General features: G+C 38.0%; 1 protein-coding gene across 5 annotated transcripts in view; it reads left to right on the top strand.

The window, feature by feature from the left end:
* Positions 1-20,732, top strand: part of foxn3 (forkhead box N3) — a 133,024-nt gene that overhangs the window by 35,483 nt on the left and 76,809 nt on the right. For all 5 annotated transcript variants that reach the window (XM_067455744.1, XM_067455746.1, XM_067455745.1 and 2 more), the window contains one exon: positions 9,152-9,708. In XM_067455744.1, the coding sequence (XP_067311845.1) occupies positions 9,166-9,708 (543 nt within the window). In that variant the 5' untranslated portion in view covers positions 9,152-9,165. The remainder of the gene's footprint in view (positions 1-9,151; positions 9,709-20,732) is intronic.

The following is a 20,732-nucleotide window of genomic DNA, read 5'->3' as shown; positions in this document are numbered from 1 at the left end:
GTCTGCATGTTGAATAGAGGATCTCTCTTGGCACTCGTGCATGCGGTTAATAGTCAGATGTTAAGATGGGTGATGAGGGAACAAAGTCCTGTTCTTTGTCATCGTGTTGTCTTTGTTATGTCAGTCATACTGGCATGCAAATGAATATAGCTGTTCATAGAATATCGTTATGCATTTTAACACATGGCAGACACAAGCGGACATTAATTTATTCAGGCGCCAATGGCCAGTCGCTTGCATATGCAGATGTACAGTATAGGACTGTATTAAACACAAACTACATGTATGCATGCATTTAATCACTGATTTATGATGAGGCAGCCAAACTAATGTTGATTTAGACAGGCAGATGGTATTTGGGCTCTGATCAGAGCATCATGCCTAATTATCTGTAGCTTTAACCCACCCTCTGTGATCTGGTTTTCTGTCATCTGGACGCACGACTGGAGCACAATTATAGCTATTTGCCAGAGAAACACAATCTCTGATAAACAAACCTGAGCCTGGACATCAGATACAGTGCATCATTCACAATAATGTGGGATCGGTATACATGCTTTTCCTTTTTTTTTTTTTTGCCCAATCATTGTTCCATTTTGGTTCAGATGACCTTAGGGTGTGTTCACACTTGGCAGGTTTAGTTCAGTTAAAACAAACTCTGGCGTGGGTTCATTCGATTAAGTCTGAACGCCGCCATCCGCACTAAACGAAGTCAGAGACCGCTGAAAAGGTCAGTCTCAGTCCGCTTTCAAACAAACTGGTGTGGTTTCGACTTAAATATGAACGCAACACGGACCAAAGACATGCAAACAAACCAAAAACAAGATGTGATGTCACAAGATGCGATCTTAAAAAGGACAGAATGCTCACGCATACCATATCACGTTTCGGTGGCACAGACATCAGAACTGCGTCTCCTCACAGCGGATCTTCATTTGTGTGTTTGACGGAGGGATTCCTGTTGCTGTTTTGACTCCTTTACACATTTTATTAGCTCTTAACAAGTTGTCAGCTCCATGATATACCATTTGATTCTGCATTCAAGATCTCCTGGGAAGTTCGTATTTACGAGCTGGGAAGTTGTGTTTACGACGTCAGGTCCATTCAAGTCACATTTGTTGGTGCAAGATGGCGGTGCACCTTCTCTTAATTAACTACACGCAAAAAAAAAAAAAAAACAGCAATATTTTTTAACTCTAAATCTAGAAAATGAAGAACAATTTTTTTTATCAGGTGTGTTTCGCTTTTTAATTAATTTAGGAAACCACTTTGAACTTTGTGTTATATTATATATTAAATTTTTGCAGACAGTTTATTTAATACAAATATGTATGTGCGTGTGTGTGTGTGTGTATATATATATATATATATATATATATATATATATATATATATATATATATATATATAATATATTAGGGCCGGGAATTTAACGCGTTAATTAAGGTTAATTAATTACGTGACTTTAACGCGTTAATTAATTACGCAAAAAAAACAACATTTTTTTACCACACTTATTTTTGCACCGCGGAACGTTTTTCAATGAATGAGTTTCGACGGACCAATTATACTGGAACACCAACTAGCGCTCCGGAATCACGACAACAACAAACCATGTAAACATGAACGAAGCTATGGAACGAAGAAGCTGATGAGACTGCTTTGCTTGGCCCCGTGGATGGGAAATTTTGTTTTAAAAAACGAAAGAATGGAAGCGTCGTGAAGAGCATGGTTGTGAGCAAGCTATACAACAAGGAATTTGCGTATCACCGCAGCACATCGAGCCTCAAATATCACAAATATGCTTTTGCTAAACTTAAAGGGGGGGTGAAATGCTGTTTCATGCATACTGATCTTTTTACACTGTTAAAGACTTGGAATCCCATACTAAACATAGACAAAGTTTCAAAAGTTAAGGTGGACGTTTGATGGGAGTATTTCTTTGTCAAAAATACTACTTCCGGTTAGTCATAAGTTTCGGCAAGTTTTTTGAGATCATGCGTCCCCATTGACGTTAGTGGGGGCGGAATTTCCTTGTATGGGCCTTACGGACAATTCTACCGGAAGCGCGTGAGAGAGAGCGAGGGAGAGAGCGAAAGCAACAGGCTACCCCCATCGAAGCGTTGGCTTGTAGGATGCTAAACAGGTGATATAACCAGTAGCTACTGACTTACCCACTGATAGGCCGGCGGTCGATCTGTATTAGCACTTTCCTCACGCGACGGGCGAATCACTTTCCTCACAGAGCGACTCACTTTCCTCACGCGGCAGGCGAATCACTTTCCTCACAGAGCGATTCACTTTCCTCACGCGGCGGGCGAATCACTTTCCTTACTGAGCGAATCACTTTCCTCACAGAGCGACTCACTTTCCTCACGCGACGGGCGAATCACTTTCCTCACAGAGCGACTCACTTTCCTCACGCGGCAGGCGAATCACTTTCCTCACTGAGCGAATCACTTTCCTCACAGAGCGACTCACTTTCCTCACGCGGCGGGCGAATCACTTTCCTCACTGAGCGAATCACTTTCCTCACAGAGCGAATCACTTTCCTCACAGAGCGACTCACTTTCCTCACGCGGCGGGCGAATCACTTTCCTCACTGAGCGAATCACTTTCCTCACAGAGCGAATCACTTTCCTCACGCGGCGGGCGAATCACTTTCCTCACTGAGCGAATCACTTTCCTCACAGAGCGAATCACTTTCCTCGCAGAGCGACTCACTTTCCTCACTGCAGCGCGCTGCTGCACACGTCATTATTTAGCTCCGCTCACATGACACGCCCCCACCCGCTCGGCTTTTTTCGGAAAGACTCGGAACAGCGCATCTTTCTTATATAATTATAAAAAAAATAAAGACTTTTCGGAGATATGCAGGATGCAATGCTACTCTATAGGTACTCAAGATTGACATGACACTGACTGAAACTGAGTGTTTCACCCCCCCTTTAATGGCAAACAGTGCGCTGGTCTGCTGGACTGAAATAAATAAACAATATTTTGTTGATTAAGCTTATGTATTCAGTCATTATTCAATGGTATACTAAAAATACATGTGAAAAATTACTTCTCATTGTTCTCAGGTCAAATATTTATATGCAATTAAAATGCGATTAATTTCGATAAATTAATTACAAAGCCTCTAATTAATTAGATAAATTTTTTTAATCGAGTCCCGGCCCTAATATATATATATATATATATATATATATATATATATATATATATATATATATATATATATATATATATATATATATATATATATATATATGCTAAATACCTATTTATTATTTTCATGTGTCATCAGTCGTCACACACTTTTTGGAACGCCCACCAGGAGGGCAAAATCAGGCTTTCCTCCATTGCGGCAGTCATTTTTACCGGGTTTGTAGTCAGTATTAATGCAGTAAGACATGGATATTAAAATATCAAATTCAGTATACACCTTTATTATGATGCTTACTTTATACAGGAAAGCAGATTAACACAATATTAGTGCTATATAAGAAACTATATGTTCTATATGTTCGAAACCCATTAGGAAGAAAAACGAGTTGCACTCAAATTCTTGGCTCATTTACTCGCCTGTACATAGACAGTATGCATCATCAAAAAGGTGTAAACTGAATTAGATTTTTTAATATCACTGTTATACGACACTAAGGCACTTTAAGGGTGGGTTGCACTAATAAGGATTCTATCGGTGCACCCTTCGCCTGTGCTTCTTGATTGGCTCTATAACGGTTTTACTGTGTAATTAATCTGTTTAAAATTAAATGGTGCAACAACTCGATTTAAAATAAAACCCATATCAACAAATCCTAGATTAGCGTTAAACTTTGTTTAATTTAATCCTCATTGTTGCAACTCAGCCTATGTTTTTCCCGTCAAGCATTTTAAAAGCATCCCACTGTTTTTAGTGATTGAAATACTGCAGCAGGTGCTGTATATGTATCATAAGTACACCAGAACGTGCATCTTGTTTACATATTTTTGTTTTAAGAAAAAAATAGAAATAGATAGAAATTTGACAGGCTTGTGCTGCAGTTCTATGGCGATTTTGCCCTCCAAGGCTCCGTGACACGCCCCCAACTCATACAGATCAGGCGTGTTTGGTTCACCACATTTGAATAAGAAACAATATATCAAGAGTAGTACTGCATCTTTCATATCTCCGAATATCTCCTTATTATATTTATGAAAGAAAGATAGGCTGTGCCGAGTCTTTCCATATCGTGTGGGCGGAGCTAAAGAATGACAAGCGTGCGTAGCTATTTCAATGAGAGCGTTAAAGCTGACATCCTTAATCATGGAGAAATTGTTTTTATCCTAAATAAACCATTGAGATCAATCAGATTTAGCCATACTTGATCCAGAATCAGATCTAGAGGCTGAAATTGAACAGGAGAAGCAGCAACGACGACTACAGCCGGATGTCTCAATTGTATGTAATGTAACTTATATAGTGGCTTGTCATGCTCATGAGTTTTCAACATTTGTGTTGTTTTCAACATGTTTTCAACACGTTTACTCATGGTTTATGATGACATAATTTGGTTTATGGACCATTGTATGTGATTTATTGTTAGCTGTAGCGAGCTGCCGGTTTTACACCTCAGACTAGTGTGTGTCTTTACATAAAAACAATGGAATAGTAGCACATTTCAATGAAAGAGTTGATAGCTAACAACACAAAGACATTTGAAGCAGTTTTACTCACCGCCTGCTTCCAACATACGACCATGAACCTTAATCGCGTGAACCACTCCATTTTTTCAGCATTAGGTGAGCTACAAATCCGGAGTTGAACTGTACCTTGTTTAAAAACCATTGTCGCCGAAATGCAGGGAACAAACCTTGCACAACTCCGTTGCTGCTCCAGAAAAACAAACGTCATCCACTGTCCTATTAATACTGGTTCTTTGGGAAGCTGTACAGGGTTGTCTTGCCCTGACAACCAAAAACACACTTCTTTAGTGACATTGTTGATTTTGTGAAGTCCTGTGACTGCAGCACAGCTGACGGCTTGCCTAAAGCGTTTGCTCTCTTGCTCTAGTCGCTCGCGTGCCCCATACAAGGACATTCTGCCATATTGGGCGTCAGATAGACCCATACTCGAAAAACACTTTCTGAAACTTATGTGAAAACGGATCAAACATCCACATTTTTTTGTTTTGTTGAAACTTTGTCCATGTTTAGGATGGGAATCCAAGTCTTTAACAGTGTAAAAAGCTCAGTATGCATGAAACAGCATTTTACCCTCTTTAAATAAAAGAGTTATTGAGCTGTTTACACTGTCATATACAATAAAAGAGCCTGCACAGCCACAGGAAATAAAAATGAGCACAACAAACCTGCCTACCTTACACAACACCGAAGGTGGACTTGCACTCAGGAGTGGGCGAATTTACACAATATGACGTCACACTGCGTATAATTATATATATATATACACACACACACACACACACACACACACACACACTGTTTTTAAATGTTGTGTTCAACCAGCACTTCCCATGCCTCTGATTCAACACATAAATACAATCTTTCCAACATGCACCAGTATGTACACACACACAGCAAGCGCATTTATCCCAGCACAGCATTGTTTTGGATGTTTGACAAGTACTAAAAGAACCAAGAAAACCGAATTACAAGTGTGAACACTGCTTAAACGCCAGAGTTAAAGTTTTCATTTTGAGGCTAATGTCAAAATCATTGTATTCTGGAGTCTGAGAGCAAAGTGTTATAAATGTGTCAATTCATGTTCAAATGTCACGTGGCAAGTGCAAGAGCTTCAAAGTCACCCTCAAAGATAATCTCCCCCATTGCTTGTCTCTTTTTGAGCAAAAGACTGTGAAACTGTTTAAAAGACAGCAAATGTGATGGAATTGTGTTCAAAAATAAATCAGGATGGAAGCGAAAAGAGAATTCACGTCGTTACACTTCCTTATCGAATGATACCCGAAAGTATTTTGCAAAAACTTTCTTTGATGTGGGAAATAATGGTCAAGAATGATGTTTCGGGTCTCTCGGGACACTATTGGCAGTTGCCAGCAAATTAGGCCTAAACAGAGCCCTGTGTTGTCATGGCAACAGTGCAATTAAATTACTTTACTGTCAGCTGTAATATAATTTTCCTGTGCAGCGGCTCACGGGACCGGAGCGCCCCGTCGGAGGGTGAGTGAAATGAGCGCTCCTCATTGGAAAGATGCAGTACATTGATTTTTCATGAATGATTTTAGTGTCCGTGTTGCATTTCAATGTGCCGACGGCTAGTTTGAACAAGAGGCGATTTCGTTCCACTTCAAAATGCTGCCTTCCCCACAGCGCCGGAGAATAATATTTAAGTATTTCTCTATTCTGAAAGACATGCAGTTTAAAGCTGAGGTTATGTAGTTTTAGAAAAACATAATCTGCTCTTTGAAGAGGAAAAGCAATGTTTGATTGTTTTAAATATATATATATATATATATATATATATATAGAGAGAGAGAGAGAGATTTATGTTTGGCAGTATCATGTTTAAATGTTTGATGTGACTTTCTAGTAATTGCTTTTGCAGATGGACCCGGTTTGTTGAGTGAGGGAGTGAGACAGAAGAGACAGCGCCACATAAATTGATCTTTGTGACAGATCGCGGGGAAGGTCACAGTCTGTTTTTCTGGTGTCATGTTCTGAGTATTTGATTCAGTGATTGACATGCCCTAGTATCTTTCCCCGCTGTCGCTCCCGGTTCTTGATGGGATAGTGTATTGAAATAGATCAAGGGTGCCCAGTCCTGTTCCTGGAGATCTAGCCTACCTCCCTGCAAAGTTCAGTTCCAACCTTGATGAAATGCAATCGAACCAGCTAATTAAGATCTTCAGGAGCTCTTGATAATTACAGACAGGTGTGTAGTGTGTTTAATCAGGGTTGGAGCTGATTGGTAGATTGTGAGTCATTTTTAGGTTAGTGATACTATAGCTGTCAAATAGAAAGTTACAAACGTAGCTCACGGATATGAATTAAGTTATGCATACTTATTTGATCAAATGTTTTAATCTAATGTTTCAATAAATGGCCAGTGTATGTTGATGTAAAACTGAAATTATCATTAATTTTCAGCAAGTTCTCTTAACACAAATGTACTTTTGACATTTCATTTGTTTGCTTCATTCCTACATTGCCTCTCAGTGCTTGGATTTTGTAGGTCAGTGGATAAAGGCATGGGTCAGCAGTTTAATATAAAGTATGATTTAAAGTATGATCCAGTTATAATATCTATGGGTTTTCAATTGCAATATATTTTAAATGTAATTTATTCCTGTGATGGCAAAGCTAAATGCTGCTCATTGTTGTTGTGGAAACCATTATTCATTAGCCTGACAAGCCAGACCCACATCAAGATGTTTGGTCTGGAAACTCACCATTGACAGGGCTCAGTCCGAGGGGCGGAATAAACGGTTGTCCTTCAAACTCACTCTGTACGGCGTGCACGCGATAGGATAGCGCTACCACCAACCAGAGCAATGAAGGTGAAGAGGCGCTAGTAGACAGATTAAACTTTTGCCGTATCTGGTCAGCAAAACTCAGAACACATCTTCCCTTCTTAAGAATAACTTCTGTGCCGTTCTTTGTTCTTTTCTCAGAGAAAAGCTTAACTCCAAGTCTTCCAGAGTCGCGGTCAAAGCTGATTCGAAAGACCGCGGTTCGCCAGCCTCTGTGTTTACTAGTAGCCCCCAAACGCAACTCGGCCGTCATTATGTTAAGCCCCGCCCACCGACTCTATACACGATGTGATTGGCCTGACCAGAGTTTGGTTTACAGCTCAGAAGGTATTGAGAGTTGCTAGACGATACTCGCGGCAGATTAGATTTGCTGCTAATTTTATTTAATTTATTTAATTTTTGCGGTATTTTGCTGCTAGGGTGTGTCTAGATTACTAGGCTAGTTATTCATTATTTGATAAATAGAAAGTTAAAAAAACAGCCTTTATTGGAAATAGAAATCTTTTGTAACATTATAGCTACATGTCTTTGCTGTCACATTTTATCATTCTATAACATTTGTCACATTATATTTTGTATTGATATCTTTATTTTTATCTTTGTACAACAACTATAAAAAGACCAAATGAGAGAACACAAAACAGACAGAGCAGATCAGTTGAAGATGACCTTGAGTATTATATTCCATTTACTTGAAATATTTCACACTATAGCAAGGCTTCTTCAGTTGCTCGATAGCTGTTCTGAGAGCAGGCTGGCGTGCCGTGCATTCTTGCTGTTGATGATTCTCAATGCCTCGTTCTTTTCGTGCTCTTATTGTTTTGTTCCTTTGAATGGATGTAAGGGCATTCTACAGTGAACTGAACATCAAGTGATCTTATGTCTACATTAATCCAGAAGCATTTGAAAACGGCATTTTTGTTTCAATATGCTCTTCGCCCACAATAGCAATTTCAAACATTTTCCAGAAGTTTCTCATCTACTCTGAAATGTTGGAAAAAGCTAAATTCACCTTACTGCGCATGCATAAACCTGAAATTATACAGACGGAAAATACATCATGAATTTCTCATGCTATTCTTCTGGCAGGATCATTTTATTTATCAAAATATCTGACCGTTCACTGATGCGTTGAGGTCGCACATATCTTCATGATACGTTATAAAATGCAACTGTCACCTTTGCAGGACTGTGATATAAAGAGTGTGCAAAGTAACATATTTTAGCAACTGTGTGAAAGTGAACAGAACATAACAATACCGGTATAAACATAGATATCTATCGGTTCAATATGTCACATGACTTGACGTGTCATCGCTTTCAAATACCTGCGTTTTCACAGTCCACACTACGATGCAAAAAGTTTCCAAATGTATCCCCTCTGGAGATCGTTTTCAAAAAGCTTTGTTTTTGTTAATAAAATGCCGTCTCAGTGTCGATGGAAGGCCAAAACCTTGACAAAAAATGAGTGTGGACAAGGCATCAATCAACCTTCAAGACAGTCCATCTGTAAACTTCCACAATATATTTGCTGAGCGTATTTGGATTGTGAAGTCTATGTGACGTCTGCTTCAAAGTTTTTTATTCTCAAAGTCTTTATTTTCACCTTTGAAGTTCTGTGATTGTGATCTTGTTCTCTTTGGTGTATTCCATAGGAGCCTTGGTCTAAATGGGTCCGGTTATGCCTCCCAGTAAGAAGCCGGAAAGTTCCGGGGTCAGCGTCGCGAGCGGCCTGAGCCAGTTCTATCAGGCGAGCTCCATCACGCGCGCCCTACAGGAGGCCGAGGAAATGGACCTGGCTCTTCCGATCATCAAACTGGAGAAGGGCAGCGTGGAGGATGAGGAACTCACCAACCTCAACTGGCTCCACGAGAGCAAAAACCTGCTCAACAGCTTCGGTGACCCCGTGCTGAGAAGCGTCAGCCCTGTCCAGGACCTGGACGATGACACCCCGCCGTCCCCGGCCCACTCGGATCTCCCTTACGACGCCAAGCAGAACCCGAACTGTAAACCTCCTTATTCATTCAGCTGCCTCATCTTCATGGCCATAGAAGATGCCCCTTCCAAGAGATTGCCAGTTAAAGACATATACAACTGGATCCTGGAACACTTCCCTTACTTTGCCAATGCCCCCACGGGGTGGAAGAACTCAGTCAGGCACAATCTGTCCCTCAATAAGTGCTTTAAGAAGGTGGATAAGGACAGGAGTCAGGTAAGGATGCCAAGATCATTCTGTATCAATCTTTAATTGCAAAGTGGAAGTGCTTTACTCTAGTTTTCATTTCATTTTTGCACTTTTGATTCTTTACTCTTTTGTAGTAGTAGTATTACACTGCAGTTTATCAAATTGTATTGCATATAGCTTTAGAAGCAAAGATGTGGCAATAATAAGTAAATGCACCTACCTAAAGTTTTTTTTTTTTTTTTCTGTATCTCTGGGAATTCGTTCATTTGCAGTGAATTCGTTTGTGCAGGTCATCCATGAACCAATTCATAACATGATTTAACAATCAATTTGATTATTTTTCCCTCTCGATTTGTTTTAAGATAAGAAATAAATACTTTTTTTTTTTTTTTTTAGCAGTTTTTAAACCTTTATTGTTTAAATAATTTTTTTTTTACTTATAAGCTATTATTTTTATTATGTTTCATATATATATATATATATATATATATATATATATATATATATACTCACGTTATACACCGATCAGGAATAACATTATGACCAACTTCCTAATATTTTTCCTGGTCCCCCTTTTGCTGCCAAAACAGCCTTGGCCTGTTCAGGCATGGACTCCACTAGATCCCTGAAGGTGTGCTGTGCTATCTGCCACCAAGATGTTAGCAGCAGATCCTTTAAGTCTTGTAAGTTGCAAGGTGGTGCCTCCATGGATCAGACTATTTTTGTTCAGCACAACCCACAGATGCTCATCGGATTTGCTCAACGGTCTGGGGAGTTTGGAGGTCAAGTCAACACCTCAAACTCTCTCCCCATGTGCATCAATGAGCCTTTGCCGCCCATGACCCTGTCGCCGGTTCACCACTGTTCCTTCCTTGGACCGAATTGATAGATACTGACCACTGCAGTTCGGTAACACCCCACAAGAGCTGCAATTTTGAAAAAATGTTTTGACCCATTCATCTAGCCAATACAATTTGGCCCTTGTCAAACTCGCTCAAATTCTTATGTTTGCCCATTTTTCCTGCTTCTAACACATCAACTTTGAGGACAAAATGTTCACTTCCTACCAATATACCCCACCCTCTAACAGGGGCTGTGATAAAGAGTTATTCACTTAATCTGTCAGTGGTCATAATGTTATGTCGGATCGGTGTATATACATGTATGTTTATGTATTTATATATTAAATATAAAATATATATATTAAAGTTTTTAAAAACGTATTACTAACTTTTAGTGTAAAGTTACATGTTAAGTTTGATGCTGTCACCCTCTTTGAAATCCCTTTGTGCCGATTAAATAATTATTTGATTTTAAATTAAATTTTAGGTAATACATCTTTCATTTTATTTTATTTTTATGTAATTTATTTTTCAGTGTTCATGATATCTAATTAATTTGCTAATGTAAATGAATTGAACATTATTGTTAATTGTTTAGTTTTTTTTTAACCAAATTGTATAATTATATAATTAGATAGGTTTTGTCTGTTTAAAAAGATTTTAGCTTGTATTTCAGCTAACTATGTTTTTCAAAAGAGGCTTTGAAAATCTGTGCTGCAGGAGTGTGATGAACATGTCAATATTTAGGCGGAGACTTGTTATCTCGGTTTTAATACGGGTAAATGTTGATTGAATTGATTCCTGTAAGAGAACATTTTATAATTGTTTGATAAAAGGATGAAGCTTATGAATTGGGACTCATTAGATGCTTATTGAGTATTGATTGATTCTTGTCAAAGGCTGTTAAATGCATTCCTGTGTGTGTGTATCATTTTCAGAGTATGCTGTGTGTGCACTAGTGTGTGTGTGTACTAGTGTGTGTGTGTTTATGGTGTGCATGTGTCTGCAAGTTAGTCAGAACAGTAAAGCCATTCCATGTGACTCTTACAGTTCACTGCCATCTGGTCCCTGGCTGTGGAGCAAATAATTTTTTTCTGTATATGTGTCTCCATAGAAACAGATTTGCAGTTGACATGGAAAGTAAGCTGTTGCTGTAGCAACAGAGAAACTGATGTGTTTGTGTTGTGTATGTGTGTGAGAAAGTATTCTAGCTGGGAATGGCTAATCCAGCAATGGCAGTATAGTGGGCTGCCTCTGCCCCGCCGTGTCACTCAATTAACCCCTTCACTCCTGTAATAACAATGACAACATTTCTATGACTTTTATTGCAGGGTGTCCATAAAGAATGTTTTTGTTTGTTTTTGTTTGCTATGAACAAAATATGTCAGCTTTGAGGGACTTGATCCACATGTTCTCTTTTTATTATTATGGTGACTTAATATTGAATTTAAATTAAATTTAAAATCTTGGATTGGGGGTGTTTTTCATCTCCTGTGATGACAGTATCCATGCTATTCACCCAACTTGAGATATCATTTTAATGCTTGTTTTTAATGTGTAATCTAATTTTATTTAAATCCAAAATTGAATTTCCTTTTTTGAGAGCCACAGAGTTGAGTTGTTATTTCTTTATTTAGCTGAACTGTGTAAGTTTGAGCCCTGGGCTTTTTGGAATTAAAGGTTTCTTTTCTCTTTCTGTCCCCCTTTATTGCTCAAAGAATGTTTCATGGAAGTTGAAACGTCTTCATTATATACTTTGCAAATGCATGCTAACATAAACAATATATATTTTTTTTTTTACATTTTCTGAACAATATGTAAAGTGGTTCTGGCCTGTGTGGGTGGCTGCTTGGGCATTTCTAGGGTGATCTTTGTTGTTGTTCATAGTTACTAGGGTGTTGCTAGATGGTTAATAAGGTAATCTAGGTACAGCAGTTGTTGGATTTTGTTTGCATGTGCACTTTGTGCAGAACTTGCAATTAAGATGCTAGGGTTTTCATAATTACTAGGGTGTTGCTAGGCATTTCTAGTATGACCTTGAGGGTTGCTGGATGGTACTTGCATGTGCAAATCTTACCACCATGATGTTAGGGTGTTGTGCATTGTTACTAGAAAGTTGCAAGGTGGATTCTAGGGTGATCTAGGGGGTTGCTGGATGGTGTTGCATGTGCAAAACTTGCAACCGGGTGTTGTGAATGGATTCTAGGGTGTTGTTAGACAATTTCTAGTGTGATCTAGGTGGTTACTGGATGGCGTTGCATCTGAAAAGTGCCTTGATGCTAGGGGTGCTGTGAATTATTACTAGGGCATTGCTACACTGTACAAATTTTTGGTTGGTTTTTGTTGGTTTAACTTAAAAAAGTCAGTAACCTGGTTGCCTTAAAATTGTGAGTTTATTGAAATTAAAACTTTGAGTTGATACAATGAAGGAAATTTGTTTAATAAATAGAAACTCAAAATATTATTGTATCTGAACCACATAAAAAATTTGATAAATCATGAAAAAAAGCACTTTGGCATGTTTCACTGCATCATCAGAAATAAAACACACACAATTACCCACTATGCTTACAAAATCTTTTAATAATATTTTAATAAAGGTTGCCGAATCTCAAAAAATGTTAATTGTATTAACTTAAAATTTTAAGGCAACCAGGTAACTTTTTTTCTAAATAATTTTTTACAGTGTAGGTAAACTTGGTGGTTGCTACAAACACAGTTGTTTACTGTGACAGGCCAAAAGCCCCAAGAGCCTATAGCCATGTATACTGTCAGGCCAAAAGCAGGTGTGCTAGTGCTTGCCAGGGCCAGTTGGGTTTCCACTGTTACTTCCGGCGATTGATCAGGCCTGTCGGGTCTTACTTAGGGCCTGCAGAATACATTGGTCTAAAGCAGGCCAGCTCTGGCTTAAGGAATGGTTACAAACAAAGGCAGAGTTTACCTGAGTCTCTGGAGACGGCAGCGCAGCAGATAATTTCATATGCCAGCTAACATCAGCATTAAAGGTACACTGTGTAATTTTTTTAGTTTATTCTGAGCTAAAAACACCCAGTTCTTTCAAAAATATATGTGCTCATTAATGTATATTTACTTCTTTCAAGTAATAAAGTATTTTTATTACTTTATTACTTTTATTACTTTATAGTCAGGTCGTAAGTTTATAATATTCCATTGAAAATACATACGGGTGAGGGCTTCGTATGCTGGTCGCCATGTTGCCCCTCCAAATTGAAAGTACATTAGCCAAAGAGGGACATACCAGTAAATTCAAGCTTCGCCTTTCGCGTTTTAACACTTGATGGCACTCATGGATGAGGTCGAACTGCAAGCCATGTTAATCTTGGACTAAATCAGCCACCGTATTAGTTAAAACGAAATCAGAATTGAGATATACCTTTACACCGCTAGATGGGGGAAATATCACACAGTGTAGCTTTAAAGACTTTTAAAATCATTTTAGCAGCAAGTGTCTGAAATAACATCTGTTTGTGATCCAATGTGGATTCTGATCATCGTATAAGGCAGAAATAGTGATGCAAAACACTATTTGCGCAAACCATCACCATAGTAAACATGTTAAAGACTGCTTGAAGAATTTATTATTATTATTATTATTATTTAATTATTTTTGAACATGAGAGAATGAAAATACAATTATGTTCAGACATTTAAAAGAAAAAGTAAAGATGAAAAAAAATAGATATTAGAAAATAAAATAAAAAACACAGCAATGTATCTAACTTTCCTGTAAAAAAACCTGCTTCTATCTCATGTACGAAAAAGGAGTAGGAAGAAGTAAAACTTATATAATCCTACCCCTTTAATTCTTAAATCAGACATATCATACAGGCTATCACAATCATGTATTTATTTTGTCTGTCAGTACGTCTCGTTTCTTTATACAGTACTGTCTGAAATCCATATTTAGCTCCAAATGATATGTCATAAAATAAAGCAACTCCAGTTTTTCGGGAGCTTCCTCTGTTTCTCTGACTAAAAATATAACTGTATTGGGGCTGTCACTGGACAGAGTGCTAAAGCTGCTCAGGACATTTTTGGTGGAAAATTTGTAGAAAAGATCATTCTTTGTAAATGTGATGTAAACATTATGTCCTGTGACTACAAATAAACACAAACAGACACGACTGAATAAGTGCATGTCCTTTCTTTTGTGAAATAACAGTAAACACCACTTATGTGACTAATGCGCAATTTCGACACAAATTAATTAATTATCATCAATGTATCACTTATTACTGTAAAGCCGGTCAATTATATATAGTAATTATAAAAATATATTGATGCATGGGTTTTAAAATGTCAACAAACAGCTGTTTTAATCATGTTCGTTTTGTGATCTCGCTAGTTTCCAGTGATTTTTTTTTTCTGATTCGTTTTCTGATAAAACCCATTTGTTGGTGAAATTATGAATTTTTGTGTGACGTTGTTTCAGACGCCTTGTTACGGGCAGGTTGTAGTGAAGCGATGAGGAGTGTAGCAAATGTAGCATAGTTTTGGGCTTCGTGCTACAGGTCCGAGGGCACTAGCACAGCCCGGCCTGTTGAAAGCCCTGGCTCACAAGAGCACCCTCAGTTGATACTATAATAATATCATACTGGCAAATGTATCTATTTACGTGTTTTTTGCAGAGGTGAGAAATGTAGCCAATAACAGGCATGTTTGTTGATCTGTTGAATACAATGGCCAATCAGGGGTGTTTAATTTAGTCAGAATCCACTCACTGCTCAAAACGCCAGAGTTTCTGTTCAAGTGCTGAGTTCTGCACCGTCGCAAATCCTCTCATTAACAAACAAAGGCACGATGTAAGAGATTTATTATTAGACAGGGTTACTGATTTATTGGAACTTTGTGAGATTGCGAATTGAGATGAGTCACAGCTTTTTGCTGACTGTAAAAGGAGCAGTCTTTGCATGCTTTCGAGTCTGTAGCCTATATAATCCATTGAAGGAAAATGTTGTTTTTCATGTTACTAAGAGGACCAATTAAATGCTGCAAAATTTCAGAAGTGACAACTACATTTAAATGCTGGATTTACTTTCGAAATTGCAATTGACAAAAATATAGCATGTCAAAATAGATACACGCAATGTAAAGGATGGTGGAGCCATTGCTTACACATTTCATCTGCGCCTTACTTGAGAACCCTCACTAATTTCAGATGTTTCATTCACTATTATTTCATTATTAACTGTCCATCACACAGTAACTTTAGGGCCCTATAATTTCCGCGATCACGGAATCACGGACGGAAACGCGGAATTGGCAGATTAACGCGGAATCTGCATACTAGCGCGGAATCTAGTGTTAACGCAGATTATTCCGCAATTTTACATATTTGTAATGAAATTCTGTTTTGTGTGGGAGGAGAACGTATGTCTGAGGAAAATGCAGACCGGCGACACAACCCCTCCCGTCATTTCAGCTCCCCCTTCAAAACAATGAATGTATAGCGAAGTTGGTCTCCACGGCTCTGCTTTCGTAAGCAAAAAAGTTAAGAAACTCGACGCTAACGGCGGTTTCACACTGCACGCGCAGGCAGCGCAGAAGCTTTGCATATGGAGAGCGGGAGCCGCGCGCCCGTTGTGCTCAGGCAGCATTGGTCGCGCCCAGCTGAACCGCAGCTCGTGGATTGCAAATACATACAAATATAGTCCATTCTGTCAGATTTTCCGGTGGTCTGCTCGACCCATCTCATTCTCATGCTTTGATTTATGATAAGCACATTAGGCAGCATATCTGCTGCAAATGCGACCGTTTTCTCCTCTGTCCCAAACACATATGCATATAACATCCTGTATATGGGTATTTTACATGATAAAAGTAACCTTAAAGTTAAGATAAGCATCTAGTTTTAATCATTTAAAGGGGCCTTTGAACTTGGGGAAAAAACCTTCCGGCAGTGTTGTGTTTTTGTGTATTTTTTAATTTTTTTTCAAAGCTCTGGATATCATAATGGTGATTGTTACACAGAACACACAGAACAATTCACTACATGATTTCATGGTGAAATGTGTTATTTTTCATGTTAATTTTCAGCTTGATGAAAGATGATGCTTGATCAAGATGATTCTTATGAATTTGTTTTAGTTCTTTTTAAATTTTTTTACTTGAAAGAGCACTTTCATTTTTAACTTATATAAACTAATATAATGTATTTTACCAGAAAGTTTAAAGCTCATAACCATTAATATTTGAAGTACTTGAAGTGCAGTGTTATGTTGCATCATGCAGTCTTTGTCCTAAAAAGTAAATGTGATGTTTGCTACCTCAATAAATTTAAGGTCATTCCTATTTTTTTGTTTTATGTTTTTTATGTTTTTTTATTATATCAACATTAAAAGCACACTCTTTTTTGACTAAAAAAACAGTAAAGGTTAAAAGAGAAAACTGAATTCCCAAAAATTAAAACGGAAAAAACAGAATCTGCAAAAATTTAAACGGAAAAAACGGAATTTGCAAAAATTAAAACGAAAAAAATGGAATTTGCAAAAATTAAAACGGAAAAAATTGAATTTTTTGAAAAAATAAAACAGATTTTATAGGGCCCTAAAACTTGAAGCTAAAGTTCGGGTAAATGTTTAATAGTCCATCTGACTAGTACAATTAAAATGTATGATTTAAAAATGTATGCAAAGCCATTAAACTAATTTACAACTGTGAATGAATTGTGATTTTTATTGGAACATGTATGTTTGTTGTAAATCTCAATTTTAACAATGAAAAGTAATATGCAGCCAATGAATGTGCATAGTTCTAATCTATCGTTTTAATATAACTACCAAAATATGGTTAGTTTTTATTAATATAATATAGCAAAGGTTATAAGCTTAATATGTAGCTCTTTTTGACACATTTTGTATCAGGGGTCCATGCTCCATCTGCCTATTGCCCACGGGGTCCGAGTCCTGAAAAACATTGAAGACCCCTGCTATAAAACCTCAGAGCTTAAGTTTTCCAGAGTTTTTTTTGTTTCCTACTGGGAAAAAAAAGTTTCTGTTAGGTCACAAAGTCTTGATTAGCCATATGCCTGTTTATTTGGTATTTGATTTAATTTCTCTAGCCTCATTGGCCTACTTAATGAATGAGATGACTATTTTAAGTCTGTTTTAATTTCAGATTCATTGTGGATGTGCTATGCAATCATGCATCACTCTACATAATGAGACAGTAAGGGGCAAATTAAACTAGCAAAATAAGAGTCTGAATAAACAAACATTTGATAGATGCGCAATCCCTAGGGGTTTTCAGAGGAATAATTAATTTCGGCCAAGAGGAGAATCAAATTAAGAGATCCAGACCTCAAGAAAATGTTGTTTTTGCTTTTTACGGATTGAGAAGGAGCTGCACCCACTGCTAGCATCATTTGCACATGCTGTCTGCACTGTTTTAGCACCAGATTCACAAAGGAATTATGCAAATCAGGTAACTGTGCAAATGTGGCTACAAATTTAGTGTTGCACGGGCAGTTGCGCCTTATTCATGTTAATGTGCCTAGACAATGTCTAAAAGATAACAAAAGGTGTAATTTTCACACAGGGGTCTTAAAATTACTGCTTCAGCAATGCGCACAAACAAAACCTTTTTAAATAAATCTCTTTACTGAATCTTTACCGATTGATGGCCAAAACTTCGCTGATGAATTTTATGAAGTTTATTGTTCATCACACAAAAGATGAAGCGTTTGTTTTCATTCCAGAAAATCCCCATAAGTGCTGAATAAAACGCAGTACAGGAAATGCGCATTAAAGTCTTATCCATAAACTTTCTCTTCTTTGCATTATCGAGAACATACACAGCAAATTACACAAAAACACAAAAAACAGTAAAAGCACTAAAACACAGAAAAAAGTCTGATTTTCATGTTGTTATATTTAAATTTTGTTATCACTAAATATTATTATTCCAAAATGATTTAATTATTCCAATTATTTTATTAATTGAATTATTGTCCTGCAGCTCCACTGGTAGACTATGGCACTAGTAGGGCTGTCACTTTTGATTCGATATTCGAACTCTCCGGTTTAAACTAACAAAGGTCATGGTTTTGATTCCTTAGGAATGCAAATACAGATCAGCTTTAGATAAATCTGCTTTTGGATAAATATTTATATTCATATTTAATGCATTTGGCAGATACTTTTAATCCAAAGCAACTTGTGTTGCATTCAAGGTGCTTTTTTATCAGTTTATGCATTCCCTAGAAATCAAACTCATGACTTGGAAATGTTAAATAATCCATGGTTTTGCACTGAAATTCTGTGTGCCAGAGTGGTGCAAACTCTTTAGTGGTTTCATGCGTGCATGTTCTTATAATGCACAGTGACTGGTGACGACTGAGTGCTCTAGAAATGACACCCTGTCATTTGTTTCCATGGCACTGTTGTGAACACAGGATCTGAACTTGGCACCTGAGTGGTGGTTATATGGGTGGATCTCCAAAGCGCTTGTGTCCCTTAAAAAGAGTTTAACATACAGGCACATGCATCGCTGTTTATTTGTAGAGAGAGCTTTGATGATTAATGTGTCTCTTCCATTGTTGATGTCATTTCCATAGCAACAGAACGAGGTTACACAAGGTTTGCAGTTGAACAGGTAACAGCGGAGTCGTTTGTGAAGAAACACAGGATGGAAGAGCAAGCTATTGACATTTCCAGTTACGAGGAGCGTTTTCCGTACTGTCAGCACTGTAATGGGGATGTTCTGGCTGTTTGATTGAGTTTAGAAGTTTAATTATTTAAAGATCAGTGTGTCAGAGATATATATATATATATATATATTCCACTCTCTGTTTCTCTCTCTCTCTCTCTCTGATCCTCGCTCTCAAATCCTCATCTATATGGATCCATGAAGGGTTACGCCGATAACGCTGATCCGTGTGACACGGTTTATCCCTCGCTCTGAAAACCAGGTTGATGTAAGATAAAGCCGGCCTGCACACTGACATGTTCCCTGGCCAGCTGTTATGTTCCCTGTGGACAGATGTTGGTTGCGAGGGAAGCTGTGGGAGATTTGCACGCAAACCTCCCTTTGACGTCACCAGCCCGCCCACCTATCGTAGGCTGCGCATGTTACCAAGGGCTACGCGACCGTTTCCCCAGGGATCCCAATGCTGACACCACAGTATCTGCAGATCAATAGCAGACGTGGAGCCGAGCGCTGACTCTCAGGGTGTCAGCTCCTTCCGGAATTTGAATCTTTTACTTCCTCTTAATGAGAGCAAGATGAAGATTTAGCTCTAAAACTCAATTTGTTGCTTGGTGACATCCAAGCATGGGTTTATCCAACGATTTGGCAACCCAGATAAGACTAGCCTCGATGATAAGAAGGGAAACTTTGAGGAACTTTATGGATCTATGATTATTGTAGGTTGTGATGATAGAGAAAATGAAAGAGCATTCCGTCTTTACTTTACTCATGACTCACTGACCACTTTACATTTACAATAAAGCATTCACTCTCTGATATTTATAGTGTTTTATATCTGCTCTAATGGTTGTAATCTATTATTAGCACCTTGCATCAGGCAAAAGGAAAGCATGATTAAAGGAATAGTTCACCCAAAACATGAAAAATCCCTCGTTGTTTGCTCTCCCGTATGTTGTTCCAAGCCATATGTCTGTGGAAAACAAAAAAAGAGATATTTTAACGAATTGTACTAATCACTATGGAGTTTTCCAAGTTCAAATGCTGCACAAGTTTAAAGTATTGTGAGCCGTATTTGTAAGCCCTCCAAAGTAATTTGATAACTTTGTGTGAGAACCAGATTCAGTCAGAAGTCAGATTCATAAACAATTAATTTACTCAACTTAATAAAAAATGTATTAAAAAAACGAATTAAACATTGCTAATTCATGGATGTGCAAATAAAAGCAAAGGGCATGACAATATATTTTCAGTGAATGATTATAAGGGTGCTTTCACACCTGCCTCATTTAGTTCTATTGAATCGTACTAGAGTTCGTTTCCCTCTTTGGTGCGGTTCGTTTGGTCAGGTCTGAAAGCAGCATTCGCACTCGGGTGCACACCAAAAGCGGACCAAACAAGCGTACCCAGACCTCCTTGAAGAGGTGGTCTCGGTATGCTTTCAAACGAACTCTGGAGCGGTTCGTTTGTGGTGAGAACGTGATCCGACCTTGAACAGAACCAACTGCAAAAGTACTGATCATATTTGGACTTCACCAGCTGCCA

The sequence above is a fragment of the Pseudorasbora parva genome, chromosome 10 (assembly GCF_024679245.1).
Source record: "Pseudorasbora parva isolate DD20220531a chromosome 10, ASM2467924v1, whole genome shotgun sequence".
Classification (NCBI taxonomy): domain Eukaryota; kingdom Metazoa; phylum Chordata; class Actinopteri; order Cypriniformes; family Gobionidae; genus Pseudorasbora; species Pseudorasbora parva.
Note: the sequence above shows the minus strand (reverse complement) of the source record. Positions and strands in the feature narration are given on the sequence as shown.